This window comes from Pinus tabuliformis, chromosome 6, assembly GCF_031772625.1.
Source record: "Pinus tabuliformis cultivar Carrire ecotype Pingquan chromosome 6, CPIR1, whole genome shotgun sequence".
NCBI lineage: Eukaryota > Viridiplantae > Streptophyta > Pinopsida > Pinales > Pinaceae > Pinus > Pinus tabuliformis.
This window is the reverse complement of record NC_142292.1, coordinates 197004204-197026670: the sequence shown is the minus strand read 5'-3', so window position 1 is coordinate 197026670 and position 22467 is coordinate 197004204. Positions and strand designations below refer to the sequence as shown.

General features: G+C 38.9%; 1 protein-coding gene across 20 annotated transcripts in view; it reads right to left on the bottom strand.

The window, feature by feature from the left end:
• Nucleotides 1-22467, bottom strand: part of LOC149258140 (uncharacterized) — a 393208-nt gene that overhangs the window by 169326 nt on the left and 201415 nt on the right. For all 20 annotated transcript variants that reach the window (XM_089414762.1, XM_089414748.1, XM_089414744.1 and 17 more), the window contains one exon: nt 11801-11877. In XM_089414762.1, coding sequence (XP_089270888.1) covers nt 11801-11877 — 77 coding nt within the window. The remainder of the gene's footprint in view (nt 1-11800; nt 11878-22467) is intronic.

Below are 22467 nucleotides of genomic sequence, written 5' to 3'. Positions count from 1 at the left end.
GATGGTTGTATGCCCCTTTTTACACTTCCAAATGCTAAAATGTTGAACCAAGAAGCTAAAGGTGTAGGCTTGATTAATGATGTGCCCAAATGGACCCAAGATGCCCCCAAGCTAGCCTTGAACTTGTTTGATGGACATTTCCTTATTCCAAAGCCCAAATAATGGTGAAGACCACATGAGATGGTTTGGGAGGGCTAGCACACCTTGTTTTGATGCCAACAATTGATCCTAGGGTTTCCACGTCACCCATGCATGTCCTAGGAGGGTGAAGTGAGCCTTCTTGATGATGACATCTTGATGAAGGGAATGTTACTTGGCAATTTATCCATGCATTTTGATGATGTCCCTTGGAATGAAGAGCACATTGTTGATTTTTCACAGCACTCAAGAATCTGGTTTGAGTCTAATCTCAAACACAAACACACCCAAATGCCACAACATTTGTAGTTTGCACAACGGAATAATCACAGCAGTGAAACAACCAGTACACAAGACACAATTTTTAACCCAACTTTGTTATATTACAAACTTAATACAACAATCTTAGGGCTCTCATACCAGGGACCACGGCCCTTACAATCAGTCTTGATACAAGACAACTACGGCTTGGTATCAACAACTATGAAGACCAATCTACCCTAAGCAAAGTACAACTGACCTACTTGTTGATGTAGCGCGCTCCACTGCTCCTTTCAGTCCACGTACCTTGAACACATCTGGCGGTCCTTTGCCTTCCCTCCTACAACTCCACAATTTGTCACTATCAAAGAACACTACACCTTTAGGTCACTGAACTTTGGCCCAATCGATCTGCCCACTAGTTGCTCCTTATTCCTTCAAGGACACCAGTACATAGGGTCTTTCAACGCACTACCCACTTATGCCACACAACTACTCAAGGATGACTACTGAACCTCACTGAACTAGGCCTTGACAACTAACACACTTGATTGCTCCTTTGCTTCCTCAAAAGTGTCAATCCTTAGGGCCAAACAAGTCTACCCACACATAGTGACAAATCTACCTATTTGTCCATTGTTCTAGGGCTCTTCTAACAACCCTCCTCAATTTACTTTGGTTATTCCTCTAACTTTTATTCAACACATGAAATAGCCTACCATCCCTAGCAACCAAACAACTTAAAAGACAACCAACTTACCTCAAATCCAAAGTCTATTCCAGCACATTCCTATAGCATACCACTGTGGCTTTTCGGCCCCTGGTTAGGGAACTTGTAGCTTCTATGTTAGGTCCCTATACTACTAGTGTAACCCCATATTGTTATTAGTGCAACCCCCTTATTGTATTATTGTGCCCATATAGTCCCCATGTTGTTATCATTATGCCCCATAGAAGCCCATTATTGTTATTGTTGTGCCCCTACAATATTATTGTTATGTAGGCTTTGATTGTCTTGGGACCCCTTAAACTCCTATATATAGAAAGGTCTCGTCATTTGTATCATCCAAGAATTGTTCATTTGTGTAATGTAAAGGAGGTTTCCCCCTCGAAGAGGCTGGATTTTAAGTCGTTGATCTATCTTTTCTATCTTTTTGTGAGTTGGTTTCATAACATTTGGTATCAGAGCTTTGGATTCTAGGGTTTTGCTACTCCAAACAGGTCATCGTGGCATTTTCGCTATAACGCTTTCATTACGAAGTTTCAGAAGCTAAAAAAACCCATTTGAGCCGAAATCATTCTGAATCTCGGGTCCGAATTTCAAATCTTGTCTCGCTATATTTTCGGAGATATCGTCTGAGGAAGTTAGGGTTTTTGCATGCTCCAAAATTCCATCTCAAACAGGTCATCGTGGCATGTTCGCCATAATTTTTTTTCTACAAAGGTTCAGACTCTTAAATTAAAACCCATTTGAGCCGAAATCGTGGTGAAGCTCGGGCCCGAATTTCATATCTTGTTTCGCTATAATTTCGGAGAGACGGTCCAAGACATTTAGGGTTTTTGCAGGCTCCTGAATTACATCCCAAACAGGTGACCTTCGGAAAATCATCATAACTTTCTCTCTGAGCATCAAATTGAAATTTCGTAAGAAGTTACAAAAAGAGGACGGACTGTACTTTTCTGTGTATTGTTTTCAAGTCTGAAGGTCAAAACAGTGACACGTGGCACTTTGTACAAGTTCGCTCTACTGAACCAGTCTATAATCAGGTCATCATAGGAGATTTGGCATAACTCTTTCTTGAAGAATCCAATATTGATCAAACTAGTGGGGTTAGAAAGAGGACTCAGATAACTACCATAAAACACAATTTCAGAAATGGGAGATCCAAAATTACAGAGTTACAGTCGTTTCAAGATCGAGCTCCTAAAATCAAGAAAAAGCGATATGAGGAAGTTTGATGGCAAGGATCCGGTAAATTGGATATTACAGATGGAGCAATATTTTGATCTACATAGTGTACAACTGTTACAAAAGGTACATATTGCATTTTTATATTTAGAACCGAATCAACTTTTATGGTCTAAAGGGCTTTGTTCTCGTAAACCACTTGTCACTTGGTCAATTTTCACGGAGGAAATGATAGCACATTATGAGGATACAAAGAGCAACACCTTTAGCCAATTGATAAATCTCAAACAAAAGGGTTCAATGGCAGAGCACATTGAGGACTTCCAAAAATTGAATGTAAGGGTAAATGATATTTCAAAGAAGCAAAGGATTGATGTCTTCATAGGGACTTTAAAGGATAACATTCAACATGAGGTTCATCTTTGGAAACCTGATTCATTAGAGAAGGCATTCGGGTTGGAAAGAAAAATTGAAAGAAGAATTATGGAAACAAGGAATCCTACCACTCACAACTATAAATATGGAAGTGTTTTTGCTCCTATCCTTCCACAACCTACAAGGTTTACACCACAACAATTGGAAGAAAAAAGAGGAAAAGGGCTTTGTTACAGTTGTGATAGAAAATACACTAAAGGTCATAAGTGTGCTGAGAAGAAATTATTTTACATAAATTGTGAAGAGGAGGAAGAAAAGGATCAAGAAATGTCAAAAGAAGAGGATATACACTAAGAACCAACCCCAGAGAAAGAAGAAATGAATCTGACCATATCTTGTAAAGCATTGGCAAGAATTACCACTCCTCAAACTCTCAAAATAGAAGGACATACCAAGAAGAAAAAGGTTCAAGAAGTGAAAGATCACATCGAGCATCAAGAAATGAATCCGACCATATCTTGTAATGCATTGGCAGGAATTACCACTGCTCAAACTCTTAAGATAGAACGACATATCAAGAAGAAAAAGGTTCAAGCAGTGAAAGATCACATCGAGCATCAACGACAAGTTCTCCAACTTCTAAAGGATAACCCCACTTTGGTGCAAAATAGAATGAAACAACATGTAGATGAACATGGCAACGAAAGAAGTTTTGATATAGGCGACTGGGCATTTTTACGAATACAACCATACAAACAAATGTCCCTCAAGCAAGCTAAGAAGGATAATAAATTATCACCAAAGTATTATGGTCCTTACAAGGTGCTGCAAAATTGGTTCTATGGCATACAAATTAGAGCTTCCTACATCTTCCCGAGTGCCCCTAGTTTTCCAGGTTTCATGCTTAAAGAAGGTTATAGCTGACAAGCTCCCAGTTCAAACAATATTGTCGGAACCTGACGAGGAAGGAAAAATCATATTAGAACATGAAGCAGTCACAGAAACAATAACCCGACAGCTACGAAATCGATCAATTTCAGAGTATCTCATCAAGTGGAAGAACTTACCCGCTGAAGATTCCAAATCGGGGGACAAAAGTTTTATATAGAAGCATCCAAAACTACTCAAGCGTTCAGGACAACACTTCTTGAAGGAGAGAGGCATGTTAGGTCCCTATACTACTAGTGTAACCCCTTATTGTTATTAGTGGAACCCCCTTATTGTATTATTGTGCCCATATAGTCCCCATGTTGTTATCATTATGCCCCATAGAAGCCCACTATTGTTATTGTTGTGCCCCTACAACATTATTGTTATGTAGGCTCTGATTGTATTGGGACTCCTTAGACTCCTATATATAGAAAGGAGGTCTTGTCATTTGTATCATCCAAGAATTGTTCATTTGTGTAATGTAAAGGAGGTTTCCCCCTTGAAGAGGCTGATTTTTAAGTCGTTGATCTATCTTTTCTATTTTTTTGTGAGTTGGTTTCATAACATGCTACACACCAGTGCTAACTCGGCCTCAATTAATCCACTTTCCCTGCGCAGATCTCACTTCCCTGGCCCTAATCCTGCATATCTCCTTGACTATATGCGGCCCTCTCTCCTACACCTTACGACCCTCCTTAGCACATAACACGGGGGTCTCAGCCCTCTACAAGGAGTCAGTAAGATAGCGACCAGAATCACAAAGATATATGCCCTTCTTATGCCTAGAAATATTCCTATGGAACACGACCAGCCTTCTCTTAGTCATGTCCAAACCAAATCAGAGAAAAGATACCAAACATATCTTCTTTCTTCACTTGATTTGTCTCCTCTACATCTGTGGCGACCTCAGGTTGCTTTCCTTTTGAACGATTGCACTTAGAAGTGATTCAAATGAGTCTCCCCCTCTTTTATTTATATGTTTCCTTAGGTGCAAGGACTAGCCCTCCAAAGGGCACTCCTCAAGCCCAGCCGACCTAATTTTCATGTCATTTAGCCCACTACATACAAATAAAAATTATTTTCCCTCATTTGAACCAATTCTCCATGGTTTCCTTAGGACCCCTTTGTTCCTTTAAGGGTGTCGCCAAACATGCAACAATGGTCCAATCATCAAACCATGCTTGGTTTCGTACCCACAACTTTGGGAGAAAAACCCACTGCTTGGGTACTTCGCCAGCAAAGTGTTTTTGTGGTGCCAACTGACACAAACCCAGTACGTAGGGTTGTGGAGTACCTCCCAAGCTACATAAATCAACACACATTGGACTATTACCCCACATGTCAACAAGGGTACATACAAAATCTTTTGTAGCATTTATCACCACCACTGTAAGCTCAAGGTCACAAGTTAAAGCATTTGTAACAATTATGTGATTTTTTGTATTAGTTATACCAGCCCTATGCCTTGTTCTCATTCTCTGTATTTTATTGTCTTGTTCATACAATGGCTATCCCTTGTAGTTCATTGTAGGTTCCTCTCATCTTGCATAGGAATGGAGGGCCTTCGGTTAGCTTACTTGTGGACTCATGGTTTTATGGGAGCCTAATTTTATAGGTGTGATCACCAGTGTATGGGCCACTCTAACCTGCGTTAAGGTGCACCTATGTCACACCACATGGTTAGATTCTATAGAGTCTGTAGGTGGCCTTGGATTTGGTGTAGTATCTCCCAGACAACTTTCATGCATGGTAGTCTCATTTTGACAACTTCCACATATTCAAAAGCAGTTCACAATTCCCAATGCAAAGGGATCTCGATGGTCAAAAAGTCAACTTGATCACACACTGTTCAGTTTGATGAGAATATACCATGCCATTTTAATTTTTTCCAAACAAAGGTGGCAGTGGCTAGTTACAACTTGGTCAAACTTTGTCCACTGGTCAAATAGGTTTCCAAGTGGAAAAACAAGGTCGGCATTGGGTAGAATAACGCATGCAATATGTCAAACATGATCAGCAAAATGAGAGGATCAATACTTACATGGCAGATTTCTCAAACTCCTCAAGGCATTATGGAACCAACACAAGTGGTAGATGACATGGTAAGGAAAGAATGATGTGGCAATGTTATGCAAGATATGAAGATTCTAAGAGTGACCCAACTCAAATCATGGCCAGTTTAGCTAAACCCAAGTGTCGAAACTTTCAAACAGTCAAAGGCATTGGAGATCCAATGATCAAGTGGCCATGTCAAGATAGTAAAGGGAAGATGTCAAGTCAAGCTAGTCACTTGTGAAGTCAATTAGCCATTGGGTGGTCTAACTAGCCGTTGGAGACTACATGGAACAAGAAGTTGAGGAATGAACCGAGAAAGTAGCTATTAGAAGCCAAATTATTCCTCCAAATTACCAATTCGAAACTTGAAGTCAAGTTGTACCTCTCAAAGGACCAAGTCGAATTTCTTCAAGGGCAACCAAGTGGAACGTTGAGCAATAAAGATGTACTAATTTCCTTCTTTGACCATATCAGGCCATGAGAAAGGGATCATTGGACTAATTTGGGCAATTGAAGTCAAGTAAACCCCTCAGTGAGAAAATAAAAAATTGTAATCAAATATTTTATGAAAAAATTACTAGGTCTTTGACTTGTGCATGACTAGTAAAAACAATTACTCGAGGAGTCTAACTAGTTGTTATCTAGCCATAATATATGTCTTGATAAAGGCTAGCCTTCCCTTTTGTAATAGTTGTTGTCATATGCGGTAAGTGCCATCAAATAATGAAGAGCTTCATTTTTGCAAACCCTTGTTCACCTTTTATTGTTCATTGTGTGGGATGGCTTTTACTTGCAATTTTTTTCTTGATTAATTGTATTATCATGGATCGACCCCACTTTGTTCACTTGTTATTTTTTAATTTCAAGTCTTTTTTCTTTAGATGGTCGTTCAACTTTAGGACTTTAGAGGGTAGGCCTTTTAATTGTAGTACAACTTTTTAATCTGGCTTTTATTTGCTCTTCACCTCTCAACCTTTTTGCTTGTCTTATTTAACTTAGGTTTGCTTGATTTTTTTTCTTTTGAATTCTTCATCAAACCTTTCTGCTGACATTTGATAGGCTATTCACAAGTGAAGAGTGTACTTTTTTATATGGATGAGATGGAAATGTAAGAGAATTTGTGGAAAGTATTAAGTATGGTTATGAAATAGTTATACCATCTACCTTAATTCCTTGTAGTACCTTCTGACCTAGGTTAACGCACACTTATCCGAGAACAATTATGTCCCTCCATGGTTAGACAAAGTAAAGAGGTAACATCTTCAATTAATTATAAATGATAAAATTCCATATCTAATGTCATAGTTGTTAGATTTTCTTAGGGCTATATTGTTCTTTGCTTTGATAATTGCATTTCTTCATTAACACATTAAGTTCACCCCTTAACATCATGACATTATTCAGATTTACACCATTATTCATCAACATATGCAATTATGTATAAAGGACAATATCATCATCATCAATGCAGCGGACATAAAGGAACAATAGAAGAAAAGCATGCACAGTGCACACATAGAGACACCAAGATTGGTTGGAGACCAGGGCAAAACCCACTATGGGGAAACCCTTGCAAATTCTTCTTCTTATAGATTGTCATCAAATGATTCAGCAAAAGAGAGTACAATGATCCATATCTTCACAACAACTAGAACATCCATGAAATGAACCTAAACATGCTTATATTCAAAACCTTGATTCTGAGGACTGTAATGTATTGTCACTGTCTGTAGCCTATTGTTGAACATTGTTGTCACTGAGTGGAATCTTCAGAGTACTGAAGTTTCATCTTTTAGTCTCGGATGCATGGAGGAGGAGTTGTGCAAGCGACTATGGCAGTCCTGGACTCTCCCTAGTGAACTGTATGCATGTGTCTAGGGACAAATACACTCAGATTTGCCTCAAACCCCCAAACACACCCTTCAAGTTATTGTGCGAGTGTCTGAGACTTCCCAGACACACCCTTGAAAACTTTGTGTCTGCATTTGGGGACCAGACTACCCGATCTGGTTCAGAAACCCTAGACGCTCCCTTTAGGCTACTGTGCAAGCGTTTGAGGCTTCCCAGACGCAACCTTAACCACTCTGTGTGTGTGTCCAGGGCCAAGAATGCTTAGTTACGAGCCAGCGACCAAGAAACAGAAACCCTAGATTCGTGTGAGCTTCAACCCTGTAGTTTCGGACCCTTGTGTGAACTTTCTCTGTCAGACCTATGCGAACCAAGACAATAGAAGAGAAGAGAAGATGGCTTGATCAATGTGTCCAAATGAGCTTGAGGTCTCTTCTATTTATAGGCTTCCATGAGGGTCCACTTGATGTTGAGGTTGACCTGTCCAATTGTACATATGCATAGGGCCAACCTGATCCAATATACATGAGTGGGAACATAAATTCAAAAACCAACTTTTGCTTGTCCAAATGAGGTGATATTTAGGTCGATTTTGGTCCTCTCAAAAAAAGGAATTCAATGCAATCATTATCTCCATCATGTGAGCTGTCCAAAGTGGAATTTGACCACAATTGCATAATTTTAACACTCCCTCTCAACTAGGGAGAATTCCACCTGCCAATATCTGACCATCGATCAACATGACTTCCTGTCATCATACGTCCCATCTCAAGTATCTCATCATCTCGAATCATCAATGTACATCTCTTGCTTATTCTTGCTTATCTCTTGATTGTTCCTGCTCATATGTTGAATATTCTTGAATCTAAAAGAAGAAGAATTTGTTATCAGAGGGGAGCTTAAGCTACCACCCTCTAGTCATCAGGCTACAACCCAGAATCTTTATCAACAGGCTACTACCCGGAATATTTGTCAACGAGCTACTACCCAGAATACCTGTCAACGAACTACTACCCAAAATATTTGTCAACGGGCTACTACCTAGAATATTCGTCAACGGGCTACTACCCGAAATATCAATCATTGAAAAGCATATCATTAGGGAGCATATCTCAACCTAGAACCACATCGGGGAGCTACTACTCAACCCGGAATCTCATGGGGGAGCTACTACTATGACCCCATATCGAGCAATAGGTGATATAGGGGAGCTACTACTCAACCCATCCTATTGCCTATTGATCTTCCCAATAATGACCCTCAATAGTCATGTGGTAGAACACCTGCATCATAATACTAGCTTGGGTGAGGGATAATCCCAACAAGCCTCCTCAACTGTTGGCCAGACAAGGAGGGATAATCCCAACAAGCCCAGCTTGTGGGTATGATGCCAATGGGGGTACACTCTATAAAGACCAAGATAGGGTGAGATACTACTCCAACACTATGGGTAACAGATACGGGTGATTACCTATTGTCCAAAGTTGCCTCAACCCGAGGAGCCCTCTATCTCAATTCCATACCCTAGGAGCTCAGAGAAGGGAGGAAGAGCTTGGCTCAGTGTCCTCGATCAGCGCTGCTCTCATCATACTCATATCATCGTACTTGTATCAAGTAATCATCATGTATCAGTAACAGTTGTCTCCTATTCATACAGGACATCAAATCAAATATCATGTTAGAACATAAATAATCATATAAATCACAAAAGGATACCATAATCATCCTACCTCTCAAGGAAGTGTCAAACACAAGCCAAGGCTTGTCTCGTACAGCTGCATTGTCTCAATATATGAAAGTATCTCAATCCCAACTATATATATGGGATTCTCTGCCTCTCTATGTCATTGCAATGTATCCATGTCATATTCAGAACTTTCTCAAACATCTCTTCAAATGCTTCTTCATCCTACTTCATAGTTAGCCATGCTAGCAACATCATACTCAACCTCGATCGTGCTATAGACCTCTCATCATGGCAGATCTCATACTAAGGCAGCACTCATATGTGCTCATCTCATCAATAACGATCCCAATCAACATCAGCATATCCATACAGTCATATATCATAGGAAGAATATCTCAGACCAAGAATAGATCATCTCATGCAAATATCTCGAAGGATGCTTGGCGACAACTCAATGTGTATGAAGTGGCTCAATCATGAATCGACTCAGGTTCTATGCATATCATGTATATACACAGACAGATGTTCAAAATGCTTCAATCAACTATTGGTTGCCAATTTAATCGGAGTGTCCAAGGATTTGCATTTCCTCTTTCCAATACTTCTTCAATAGCTTCGCAATATAGATTATCTTTTCCCAATTTCAGAAATCAATTCATCATGCCATGATTTCTTATTTCGAGCTTCAGAAGCCATCTCCCTCTTACTTAGATCATCAGAGGCTCATCACCTGTCAAGAGTAGACCATCAGTATATAAAACCAAAACCAAAGTCATACCTTGGAACATTTCTGAAGTAGAGGTTTGGATCAACACATCATCCTGGCTTCACCAGATAACAATCAATGTGGACATATCTGGATCAGGGAGCTTGCTTCATGCAATGCTCTCTGCAAACATAACACTTTACCAAACCAACTTTCTCAGCTTTTCATAAATCAATGTAGATCATAATTAATATCAAAATCATCAATATCACAGTATCAAGTTCTTTAGACCAGGTGACAGGTAGAGCTCATATCAAGTCTTGACTTCATCTATTATCACGCAATATCAAACTTCATTAAGTCATTCTCATGATCATAATACAAGTCATTTATGTTACTAGATGCAAATGCATATACCAAGGATAGATCATGCAGGTTCCAAGCATACAACTGTCAATACTTCAACCAATGTGCTAAGAACGAGAAGGCCAATACAAAACCATTATCAAATACCAATATAAGTCATGTCAAAACTCCCAACACTGCTCATCTATATCAATCAGCCAAATCATGTCAAACTCTTGTAATACAAACTTCAAACATAATGACGTATCTGTATCCCGGTCACCTGCAAACACAAGTTCAGTCTACATATTCATATTATAGTAAACATTCAAACTTCCCTGCTCTCAGATCTTTTTGTTATCTACTACACATATGTAGAACTAACATCCTCTAGGTGAACATCTAATTTCATGCACAAAACTTCATTTTTTTGTGATCTACAGGCATAGTTGCACCCATAGGCCTTCGACTATCCACTAGCATGCTAATACATTAACCCAAGATATGCAATCGTTAAAATGAAACTAATAGAGGAACCATGACAATCCATCTCAAAGGAGAAAGGAATCTCCTCCAACCAAGGCAATCAAGCAACCACAAGAAAGCACCATCTCTAAACCAAAACACAAATGCACCCCTTTGTCCATCAAAACATCTAGCAATGCGATCTTGCAAGCTTGATCCTTGTGACAAAACGTCACAAATAAAAGCCTCATGCAACATTATCGCTAACAGTACCAAAACATATTGAAACTTCTATAATTAATCAAGCACCTTACCAACTTTCAAATTTATCATTGTGGTTGCTTAAAATTTAATACTAAATACATAAACTTAAAGAAAAGAATAAGAAAGCTTCAGCTAAAAAATTCTTATGATTAGCATTTCCAAGCGATTGGGTGGGATTTTGAAATGCAAATCCATCATCGAGAGCATTCTTTAGAGAGTGCATACTTGTATTCAAAGTCGTATTTCAACTAACATTTTTTTGGTATATTCTTCTAATCAACGAAAGAAAATGACATTCATCTTATTTGATATATTACAATCGAAAAAGCATCTCACATCTTAAATAAGTTAACCTTTGGCTATGTAATGGCAAGTTTGGGGTTATCTAACCCACAAAATTCACCCGAATTGTACATAACCCCACCTGCATCAAACAACCACTTACATAGGTGTCATAGCGCACAACAGGCAAGCAAGTCACTTAGGGTAACCAAACCTTGGTAGGGAAATAACAACATCTTTGTTTTATTGACTAGCAAAGCCTCATTGACAGGTCCTAAATAATATTAAATAACTATGAAAATACTTCACAAAAAAGCATAATTGATAAATTCAAATCAACATTTATATATAAGCTTGCATTCAAACATATCACGACATTTCTATAGAAAAATAGCAAGCACGTATTAGTTTGCATCACATAGGCCTGAGAATGATCATTTGCCTTCAATTCTATAGTTATCATAAAAATAATGAGTAGCATAACAAGGAATTTATTGTATTAAAAATAATCTTGACTAACAACTAAATAAATTACCTGTAAATGTTCAACTGTGGCATCCATCTTCTTCAATAAATAGGCCCTTACACTATTAATGCCCGACATTTTTTCCCCTGCCAATCGCTCTCAAAATCATCAATAACGAATCATCTTAACATAACACTCAACAAATAATTACTTGAACTTATGCCCGAGCATGACATGATTCTCTACAAAAAATGCATGTTATCGCAAAATAACTTAGACAATGAAATACAAACAACAATGCAGGATATAATTTATTAGTTCATACCAACATTATCAATTATTAATGTATGAAAATTACCATGTGGTGCTAAAAACCATTTTGTTGTTTCAAGGATACTACACATTATTGGATCAAACCAAATAAAGAACTAGGAATATTATTAGATCATGCAATTAGTAAAATCCTACATAAATTGATAATGACCATAGAAGATTATTTTATATTTATTGCTCCCATACAATTAGAGCGTACTTTGCTGTCAAATATTTGTTGGAAATACTGAGGTGGGGGTGAATTATTATTTCTTTAAAACTGTTAAATTATGCCAGTTAAGATAATTAATAAAATCAAAACACAAGATGTACAGCGATAAAATAATTTTATTCATAAGAATGATGAGGACTCCAATCCTCTTACAAACAAATAGGCTCCAACCTGTACAACAAAATTCTTCAAATTCTCCAAAGGCTCAACCTTGGGTGAGGACTCCAACCCTCACTTACAAATCAGGCTCCAACCTATACAACAAATCCAACCTCCAACTTGGTCTACTTGAGGACTCCAATCCTCTAGGGCTCCAACCCTACTTCAACCCTTCAAGGTGGCTTCAATGTTGCTTCAAGAATTACAATATCTTCTTCAACAAGTCCTAAAAGATATCTCCAACAAAGACTTCAAGAATATCTCCAAGGGATCTTCACAATCAACATCAACATGTCTTCCAGATCAACTTCATATCTACAACAATGGAATTCTAGGGTGATACTCCAAGGTCTGCCTGAAGTGTCTTCAACAGGTACTTCAAGATGCCTTCAGAACAGCTCCAAAAGATAGCCTCAATATTGTTGGTTGCCTCAACAAATCTTCAAGGATGCTTCTACAAATCTCTAAAATGCTTCTATCTATCTTCAAAAATGCTTCATCATATAGTCCTCAAAAATGCTTCATGGATGACTGCTCCAAGTAATCTTTAGGAGTGCCTCAGAATGTTGTTACATAACAGCTTAAAGAAATCTTCAAAATCTTTAATGTAACAAGATCTGTTAATCACACATGGACAGTAAAACAATGTGAAAGATAAATCAGTGAGTGCATTTTTTATTAACATAAGATACACATTTATAGTACAATACGTGACTCTTGGGATTCAGATCCCAAGGTCTCTTGGACTGCTTTTGTCCATTCGAATTCCACACTAACCCTTTAGGATTAGGTGTCCAACATTCCCCCCCTTAATCCGAAGGGTTATGTATGAGTCCAAGAAAAGAGCTATAATACAAAATGTGCAAAAAATACATGGCAGCACTAGGCTGAATATGCTCTATGAAATGTTGGTAAAAAAGGGCGGTGGTTTAAGGATGACCACCAACACTGGAACGCTTAGTGCAGTTCCCGGAACTCTTCCAAAAACTGGCAAGAAGCTGGAGTCTTCTGCTAGAGGAAGTGTTCTTAATCTGTGATGGTTTAAGGATGACCAACAACTCTGGAATGCTTAATGCAATTCCTGGAACTCTTCCAAAACTGGCAAGAAGCTGGAGTCTTCTGCTAGAGGAAGTGTCCTTAATCTGTGATGGTTTAAGGATGACCAACAACTCTGCTGGAACTCTTCCAAAACTGGCAAGAAGCTGGAGTCTTCTGCTAGAGGAAGTCCCAGATTGCCAACTGAAGGCATGTTCAGGCATCTTATCTCTGGCTACAACTCTGAAACTGGTGTGGCAGGTTGTGGCTCAGGCTCGCTTGATGTGGCTTTGAAGCTTGTAGATGACCATCATTTCCCCCCCTGTCAGGTACAAGGTGAGAAGATGGAGAAAACTCAACTGCAAGACTGTTCAATACTCTAGAACAAGTTCTAACATGCGTTTGGAATATCTTCTTGGCTGTTGATGCCCATTGCCAAGAAGCGATCCATCCAAGATGAATCTTTGTTCTTGCAGAACGCTTGTTTCTGAAGCATCTGTTTGAAGAATGGCTGGTTTTATGACAGTGCTCACATGGATGAAGATCAAAACAGTGATCTTTCAGATGGCCAACTCGATCACAGTGTTGGCATTTCACGATCTGTTGTTGTTGCTGCTGCTGTTGTGGAAGAGGAGCAGAGTCTGGATCAGCTGAAGCTGAATTGTCATGAGGAGCAGGTGAACTGTCATAAATGAATCCAGCACTCTGAAACTGAATGGGCTTGGCATAGTCTGGAATATGAAAGGACAAGTCCTTGTCATATCCAAGACCAGTTCTGTGCTTATTGTGGACACGCTGTTCCCAAGGTCTGATGATGGGCTTGGGAAGTGCAGACTGAGTTTCTGCATCTGCATGTACCGCTGCTGCTTTATTGGGTACTGGATCTGAATGAACTTGAACAATATTGACTTGCTGTTTATGGGAGTCTGCTTCATTGTTCTGAACAGAAACAGGTTCAGAATGATGACTCCACTGCTGTAATTCTTCCTGCTGTAGCTGTGATTCAAGCTGCAAAAACTCTATCTTTTCTTGTGCATATTGCAGACATGTTTGAATGTCTGAAAGAGAGGCTTTGTTAATTTTGACTGTGCTGTTAGCAGTGGACATGATTAGAGTTCTCAATAATTCTAATATTCTTTCAAGCTTAGCCATTTTTCTACACCTTAAAAATCTCCAAATCCCACAGAAAAATGTAAGCTGCTAAATATCTTCAAGTTGCACAAGAGAGCCCTATAGCTTAAACGGAAAAATCAACCAGAGATATCTTGAAACTGTCAAAATTATACAAATATCACCAGACTTTCAGAGATTCTGTTCTTTAAATTCTGTAAAAATTTCACAGCAAGAATGAGAGGCTCAAAGTCCTTCCAACACAGATACAATAGATATGTTTCACCCTTAAAATGCTCAGGTATACCAAGATACGCTTTGTATGGATGCACAATTAAATGACTTCTTCCTTCTTGAAATTCGAACTTCAACTACAGGAATGGATTACATATACCTCTGATATATCAACTCTGACAGAGATCTGAAGTAGAATATACCAGCAAATGTATGGAAGCAACAATGTAAAAAAAACTAGAGCAATTCATATACCATAACTGTGCTACCACTGTCATAAAAAATTCATCATATCAAAGTAAATCCAAACTTTTCAAATAGCATTCTCTATTCCAACAGCTTCCCTTCATAATGCAAATCTTTTAGATGATGAAAACCACTTACAACACTGCTCATTGCTTGCATTGCCTTTCCTGAAAACCTCTTGCAAGAAATGAAGAGAATAAACTGGCTCGAAAGGAACTCTACAAAAACAGCGTCCCGTGACATGCAAATCCTTCAAATAATCAATTATCACCTTAAAGGTGACTTATCTGTTGAGAAATGAATTTCCCAGGAGTTTGAAATCTTTCAAAAGCGGCTCCATCAAGCACGTTAAAATTTGCATCAAATATAATTTAAACAACTTTCACACCCAGCGTATTACCATCAGACTACGGCGTACCAAATTATACAAAACAATAATAGAGTTCCCTCCCTCCTTCAAAATATTTAAATGTAACAGAACGGGCAATCGATTAAAAGCGGCACCAGTGGATCAGCATGAAAAATTGTGCGATGAACGTTTACAGCCCATTGATTTTGATGCAGGTACAATCGCCACAACTCACATGAATATGGATCAAGCTGATGAGAAGTTTTGTTTTACTTGTATCATGCAGAGAGAAAGTATTGTAGCAGGAATCTTGAACTTCAACGCCGCTGACGCCTCGTCAACAGATGGGATTTTCTCCAAATTCAAGTCGTCATTGCAGTCAAACGGAGATTCCCACGACGCCCGTAATATGTACACAAGTTTGGCTCTTCCCGGAGCTGGTGGTCCTCCAGATACTTTATGCCTCGAGATCAGGCGATGCAGTCTTCGCAAATGTCAAACGCGTGAATGCCGATACAGCTGCTTCTGCAAGAAGTGCCTTGGATGGAGAAAGCATACCAAGATATTTGCTTCCAGAACACGTAGCTTCATGCCATCTGCGGATATCGTTTTCTGCTCACAATGACTTAAATGTCAAATTTCAGAGTCATCGCAACAGAGACTACACAAATCTAATGTTTATTCAGCCAAGCTATAAAGCGTAACAGCCTTATATATCTGATTGTAGGACTCCGCAATCGTTCCTATCTATGAACGTTGAGAGAGGTTTGTAGCCAGCACGCATGCCATTTTCTGATATTCTGAGTTACAGACCCGCTTGCTTGATCATGTTGGTTAGCCATACAAAAGCAGAAGCTGGTGTTATCGGCATTTTAAACCCAACCCAGTGACAGAAACTGATTTGGGCATTCTTTTCCCAATAACCCAACAATGAAACACACTCGGATATGCTTTTTTTTAAATGACCCAATAATGGAATAGATTTGGGTATAATTTCTACAGTGGCCCCAGGAATGAAAACGAACTTGGGTATGAGCCCCAAAAATGAAAACTGAACTTGGGTATGATTCTTCACATCAGCTCAGCAATGTAAGCCGATTCGGATTTCATTTTCTGCACAGAATATTTCGTTCTAAGCAGAGACAGTATACCTAAGAACCCAAACCGAATCCACCCAACATCATATGCTAGTTTTCGGCAATATATGTTTCGCTGGTGCTAATACTAGTGCTGCGCTCCATCCCACTACTATTCCTCTGTCTCTTTCATTTCATCATATCTCTACCAGGCTCTTCAGAGAAACATCAGTTTATACTTGAACAGAAAATGGACGCACAGTTTGATAGACCTGGCAGGAAACGTCATGGCAAAGTTCGGAAGCAGCAGGAGAGCGAACAGTATGTAAATCAAACCATCAGCAGCAAGATATTGAGAGAGGCTCATAGGCAGCAAAAGGAAATCGATAATGAGAGGGATGAAGAATCTGGTTTAGTTTGGAATGTAAGAGGACAACCTATTGCTAAACTAGACCATGGAAAGCCTCTTACTGGAGCAGTGTAAATATTTTTACGCAATACAAGAACTGAGCAGTGTTAAACAACGGAGCATTGGATGGAACAGCCATACATATCACCTTATTAGATGCCATACATCTAGATCCAGCTTCGGTGGAAATGGAGAAGCGTATTGTGGCGGTTATACATGAAATCCTCTGACACCAGGATTCAAATCAACGGACAAGCGTTACAAATTTTGGGGCGTTTCTCTGTGGGAGCATTGCAGTCAGAGAAGAATATGAAACCAACATAAAAACGCATTAGACACAGTTCTAACAAATGCAGTCATATGGCAGAGGTGAGCAGCGCATCATTAAACACAGTTTTGTCAGGGAATAATGGTAAATCCCAGGTGGTGCAGCGCTTTTAAATGGAGCGTATATGGACAGAAAACGCAGGTCTCATAACGGCTTGGACAGATGCGTTATATGGCAGAGGCAGAGGCAGCATGTCAGGAGCGCTGGAAAAGAATATGGCAGAGGGCCAGGACTGACATGCACATAACAGGCCACAGAAAAACAAGTGGCTCTGATACCATGTTAATCACACATGGACAGTAAAACAATGTGAAAGATAAATCAGTGAGTGCATTTTTTATTAACATAAGATACACATTTATAGTACAATACGTGACTCTTGGGATTCAGATCCCAAGGTCTCTTGGACTGCTTTTGTCCATTCGAATTCCACACTAACCCTTTAGGATTAGGTGTCCAACAAGATCGAGGTCGAAGTTTGTTAATCATCAAGATATGTTGCTCACTATTGTAAAGTGTAACTAGCTTCAGTCTTCATAATGACATGTGTAAATTGTGATTTTATGCAATTGATGAAAAGAAGAAAAAAAATAGTTTTGTAGTACTTAAATCATGGGTTTCATGATCAAGGAATTTTATTTTAGTTAAGGTTCCCATTGTGAACCTTTAGGTTTTTTCATCTAGTCAAAAAGTCAATTTAAGTCAATGTCATGTATGAAGGACCGTTCTTGGGGATGTTACATTTTTGTATGTCATTAAATGTATAAGAAGGCCCTCCAAGACCAAGCAAAGACACCTCCTACAAGTCAACTACAAGATGGAATAACTGATCTCCTCCAAAAGACATGTCGGCTCACCCTCACTCAAGTCGGCCTAATTTGACTGGGAAACAACTATAAATAGGGCAACTCAGCCTCATTTCAGAAAAAGAATTTCGGTCAAGCAAGTATGAAATCAAGGTGTGTGAAGATCACTTAGAAGAGAGCCTAATCATCAGAGAAGAAGGAAAGAAGGAGAGCAAAGTCCTTGGCATCATTTGGATTTTTTTTTGCGTCACTTTGATCTCACACATGCGAAGTAAAGGGACTGTCTCCATTGCAGAAAAGGCTGAAGTTTTGCAGACCTATTGGAAGGTTAATTCAAGGAGGGAGCAAGGTATATTACAAGCCGAGTTACCAAGGAAGAGACCTCCTACTAAAGCGAAGGAAAACAAAGAATAAGAGAAGGTTATATGCACGAGTCAGGGTTTCTAATCAAGCAGGCTGAAATAAGTGAAGGTCTGAAGCAGAAGGAAGCCGAAGTTGAAAAGAAGCCGAGAAGGAGGAAGGAGCAGAAGGTTGATTATCGTTGACTAAGGATCTCATCAAAGAAGTTTTGTGTCTTGGTATTGGAATGGAAAATAGGTCAAGGGTCTTCGTCTTGGTATTCGTCAATTGAAGTCTCTATAAGAATAAGAATTTGTTCGGGTTTTCCTCTCAAGTGCGAGATGTTTTGGCCTTGGCTGAAAGCCTATATTCTATGTCTCTTGTCTCTTTATGGTTTATGCTTTGGTAGTTGTTTGATGAAGAATAACACTATAATAACATAAGTAAAAGAAGATCCTAATCTAAGAAGTAAAAAGCATTCACTAGTATTTATCAATAGAAGAGAAATCATTTAATTTCAATGCCCTAGATTTCTCAACATGGAATCAGAGCTAAGGTGACTAAGTAAAGGAAGGGCATCTTATCAAGGGACACTCAAGGATCAAATCTCGAGTAAGGCATCAAAGCGAAGATCATCTTGAAGTCAAGATCTACAAAGGAAGCATGTTAACCCTAGGTCAAAGAAGAAGTCTACAAAGAAATATTGGGATCATCATCAAGAAAAGAAGGCCAAAACCTTACATCTACTCAAGCTGAAGAAATCTAGGAATCAAGGTAAGCTTGAAGTTTATTTATCCGAGAAAAGGCACTTCAAGATCAAGATCATATCATCATGAATCAAAGAAGCATTCCGGGGATCCACTCTCAATCAGTTTGAAGTTGAAGTATCTTGAAGACTATTCATTCAAAGGAAGCTAGTTCAAAAGGCATGGCCATCAAGATTCGAAGGTGATCTCTCTGTCATTGAAGCAATGTCCTTACCATTGAAGACATCACCAACAAGTCATCATTGATCATAATCAACAAAGACATAACCATCAAAGGATCCAAAGAGATCTCACTCTTTGTGGATCAAGTATCATTCTTGAAGAAAATTATCTTCATCAAGGAGAAGTTTTCTATTCTCTATATCATCATCAACATCAAGGAAGCAGCAAGGAGAAGGAGCATCCTATCAAGTAAGTATATTTATGTCCACATTTGAATCTGTCAAAATGTATTTTTGCAAGGAAAGCAACAAATTGGTTGGGGCTTCAAACTATCTTGCATGGAAGAAAAGGACAGATCTGAATCTCATTGAAAATGAGGTTATGGAACATGTCAAAGGATCAATCACTAAACTAGGAAAGGAAGATGCTCAAGCTCTTGCAAAGTATTTGAAAGGGGAAGTTAGGGCTCAAAGGATTCTCATTGAATCCATCAAGGATCCCCTTATCCCATATGTATCTAAACTTGAAACTTCAAAAGGAATCTATGACAAACTGGTAGAGTTGTACTCCGTAAGCATTGCTGGAGAAGTCATCTCATTAAGGCAAGAACTCTACAAGTTGAAGATGTCAAGGGAAGATGGAATAGCCTCATACTTTATTAGGATATCTGAAATCAAGGATCAACTTCAAGATCTCAGAGAAGTCATGTCTAATAGAGATATGACTATAGTTGTACTAAATGCACTACCGAAGGAGTGGGGTACCTTTACTTCAAGTATCTATGGGAAGAAAGAAACTACTCTATTCCAAAATCTATGGTCACTGTGCAAATTTGAAGAATCTAGACTAAAGGCCAAATTTGACGTGGGAGCAGGTGAGCAAAATCAATCGTATGCTACAATGACAAGAAGAAAGGGAAAATTTGGAAACTCTGGTTCTCAGAAAAAGAAAAGGGACATGGCCAAGATTCAATGCTATGGGTGTCAAGAATATGGGCACTACAAAAGGGATTGTCCTAAGATCAAGAAGGACAATAACAAAAGAGGAAGAGAAGAAGCTCATATCACCGAAGAAGTGGAGGAAGCTGAAAAGAAGAAGTCCAAGAATGAGGAAGTAAGAGATCTCTATTACGATTGAGATAGTCTTCCTCACCTAAGTTCTTTTCAAGTTCCTAAGTCTTTTGTTGTAAGATATGGATATCATGCTTCACTAAGAAAAATGATGGGATGCATCATGGCATCATAGAAGCATTGAAAGCAAGAGCTCATAACATCATCATAGAGAAGCATGAAAGATGGTTGAAATTGGAATCTATGGCAGTCAACTATGGAAGGATATAGCTCTTGGGAACCTCATTGGAAACATAAGTGACACTTATGGAAAGGAAAAATGTCATCCAGGTCAAAGCTCATCATACATCAGTCAAAAGGAAACATCTGCTAGATGGGGATACTCTAGATCCTCAATATTCTCTGATGGAATCTTCATCGAAAGGTTCACCAATCAAGAGAGGAAGCAAGTGTTTCATCAAGAATTCCAAACTTGTGGAATTCATGGGATGATGGTATGATGACATAAAAGGTGAAGCAGATCAAGGGATTGAAGCTCTTTCAATCAAGGAAGTTACTGCAGGAAGTCTGGATGACCCAAAGGAAAATGAGGTATGTATGCTTATATTCAATATTGAAGAGTCATGTCATATGGTTGCAGGTAACATGGATCAATGCTTTATCTTAAGAGCATGATCAAAAGAAAAAGGATCTCCTCCTCTAAAAGGATGCAAGAAGGCATGACTCACACACTATCTAGATGAAATCAACATAATGTGGCCCCATATGTAATATGAGGTGGTTGACAACAACTGGAGGAATTCCGGTTGGAAATTCCTGGGAATGAAATATGTGAAGGAAGGAAGAGATCGTGGAATATGCAACCATGGAAAAAGGCAATCAACATCCAAAGACCAAGAACTTAGAAGATTTGACTAGGATATCTCCATGAAAGATATGAAGACTCTAATGGAGTCTGAAAAAAAAGGACCCTTGACAATATATATCTTTGGGAGATGTGTCGATATGTATGCAGGATCCTAATGCAAACTAGAAGATATCATGATGAAAGACCATCACAAAGGTAATTTTGATTCAAGTGTTCATAAAAGTCATCTAGGTCATAAAAGTCAATTTAAGTCAATGTCATGTATGAAGGACCCTTCTTGGGGATGTTACATTTTTGTATGAGACATTAAATGTATAAGAAGGCCCTCCAAGACCAAGCAAAGACACCTCCTACAAGTCGGCTACAAGATGGAATAAATGATCTCCTCCAAAAGACATGTTGGCTCACCCTCATTCAAGTCGGCCTAATTTGACTAGGAAACAACTATAAATAGGGCAACTCGGTCTCATTTCAGAAAATTACCAAAAAAACAAAAAACCAATCAAGCAAGTCTAAAACCAAGGTGTGCGAAGATCACTTAGAAGAGAACCTAATCATCAACGAAGAAGAAAAGAAGGAGAGCGATGTTCTTGGCATCATTTGGATATGTTTTTGGGTCACTTTGATCTCACATGTGCAAAGTAAAGTGACTGTCTCTATTGCAGAAAAGGCTGAAGTTTTGCAGACCTATTGGAAGGTTAATTCAAGGTGGGAGCAAGGGTATATTACAAGTCGAGTTACCAAGCAAGAGACCTCCTACTAAAGCGAAGGAAAACAAGGCATAAGAGAAGGTCATACGCATGAGTTAGGGTTTTTGATTTAGGGTTTCTGATCAAGGAGGTCGAAATAAGCGAAGGTCTAAAGCTGAAGTTGAAAAGAAGCCGAGAAGGAGGAAGGAGCAGAAGGTTGACTATTGTTGACTAAGGATCTCATCAAGAAAGCTTTGTGTCTTGGTCTTGGAATGGAAAATATGTCAAGGGTCTTGGTCTTCGTATTTGTCAATTGAAGTCTATATAAGAAGAAGAATTTGCTTGGGTTTTCCTCTCAAGTACGAGAGGTTTTGGCCCTGGCTGATAGCCTATATTTTGTCTCTTGTTTCTTTATGGTTTATGCTTTGGTAGTTGTTCGATGAAGAATAACACTATAATAACATAAGTAAAAGAAGATCCTAATCTAAGTAAAAAGCATTCACAAGCAGTTATGAATAGAAGAGAAATCACTTAATCTCGATGCC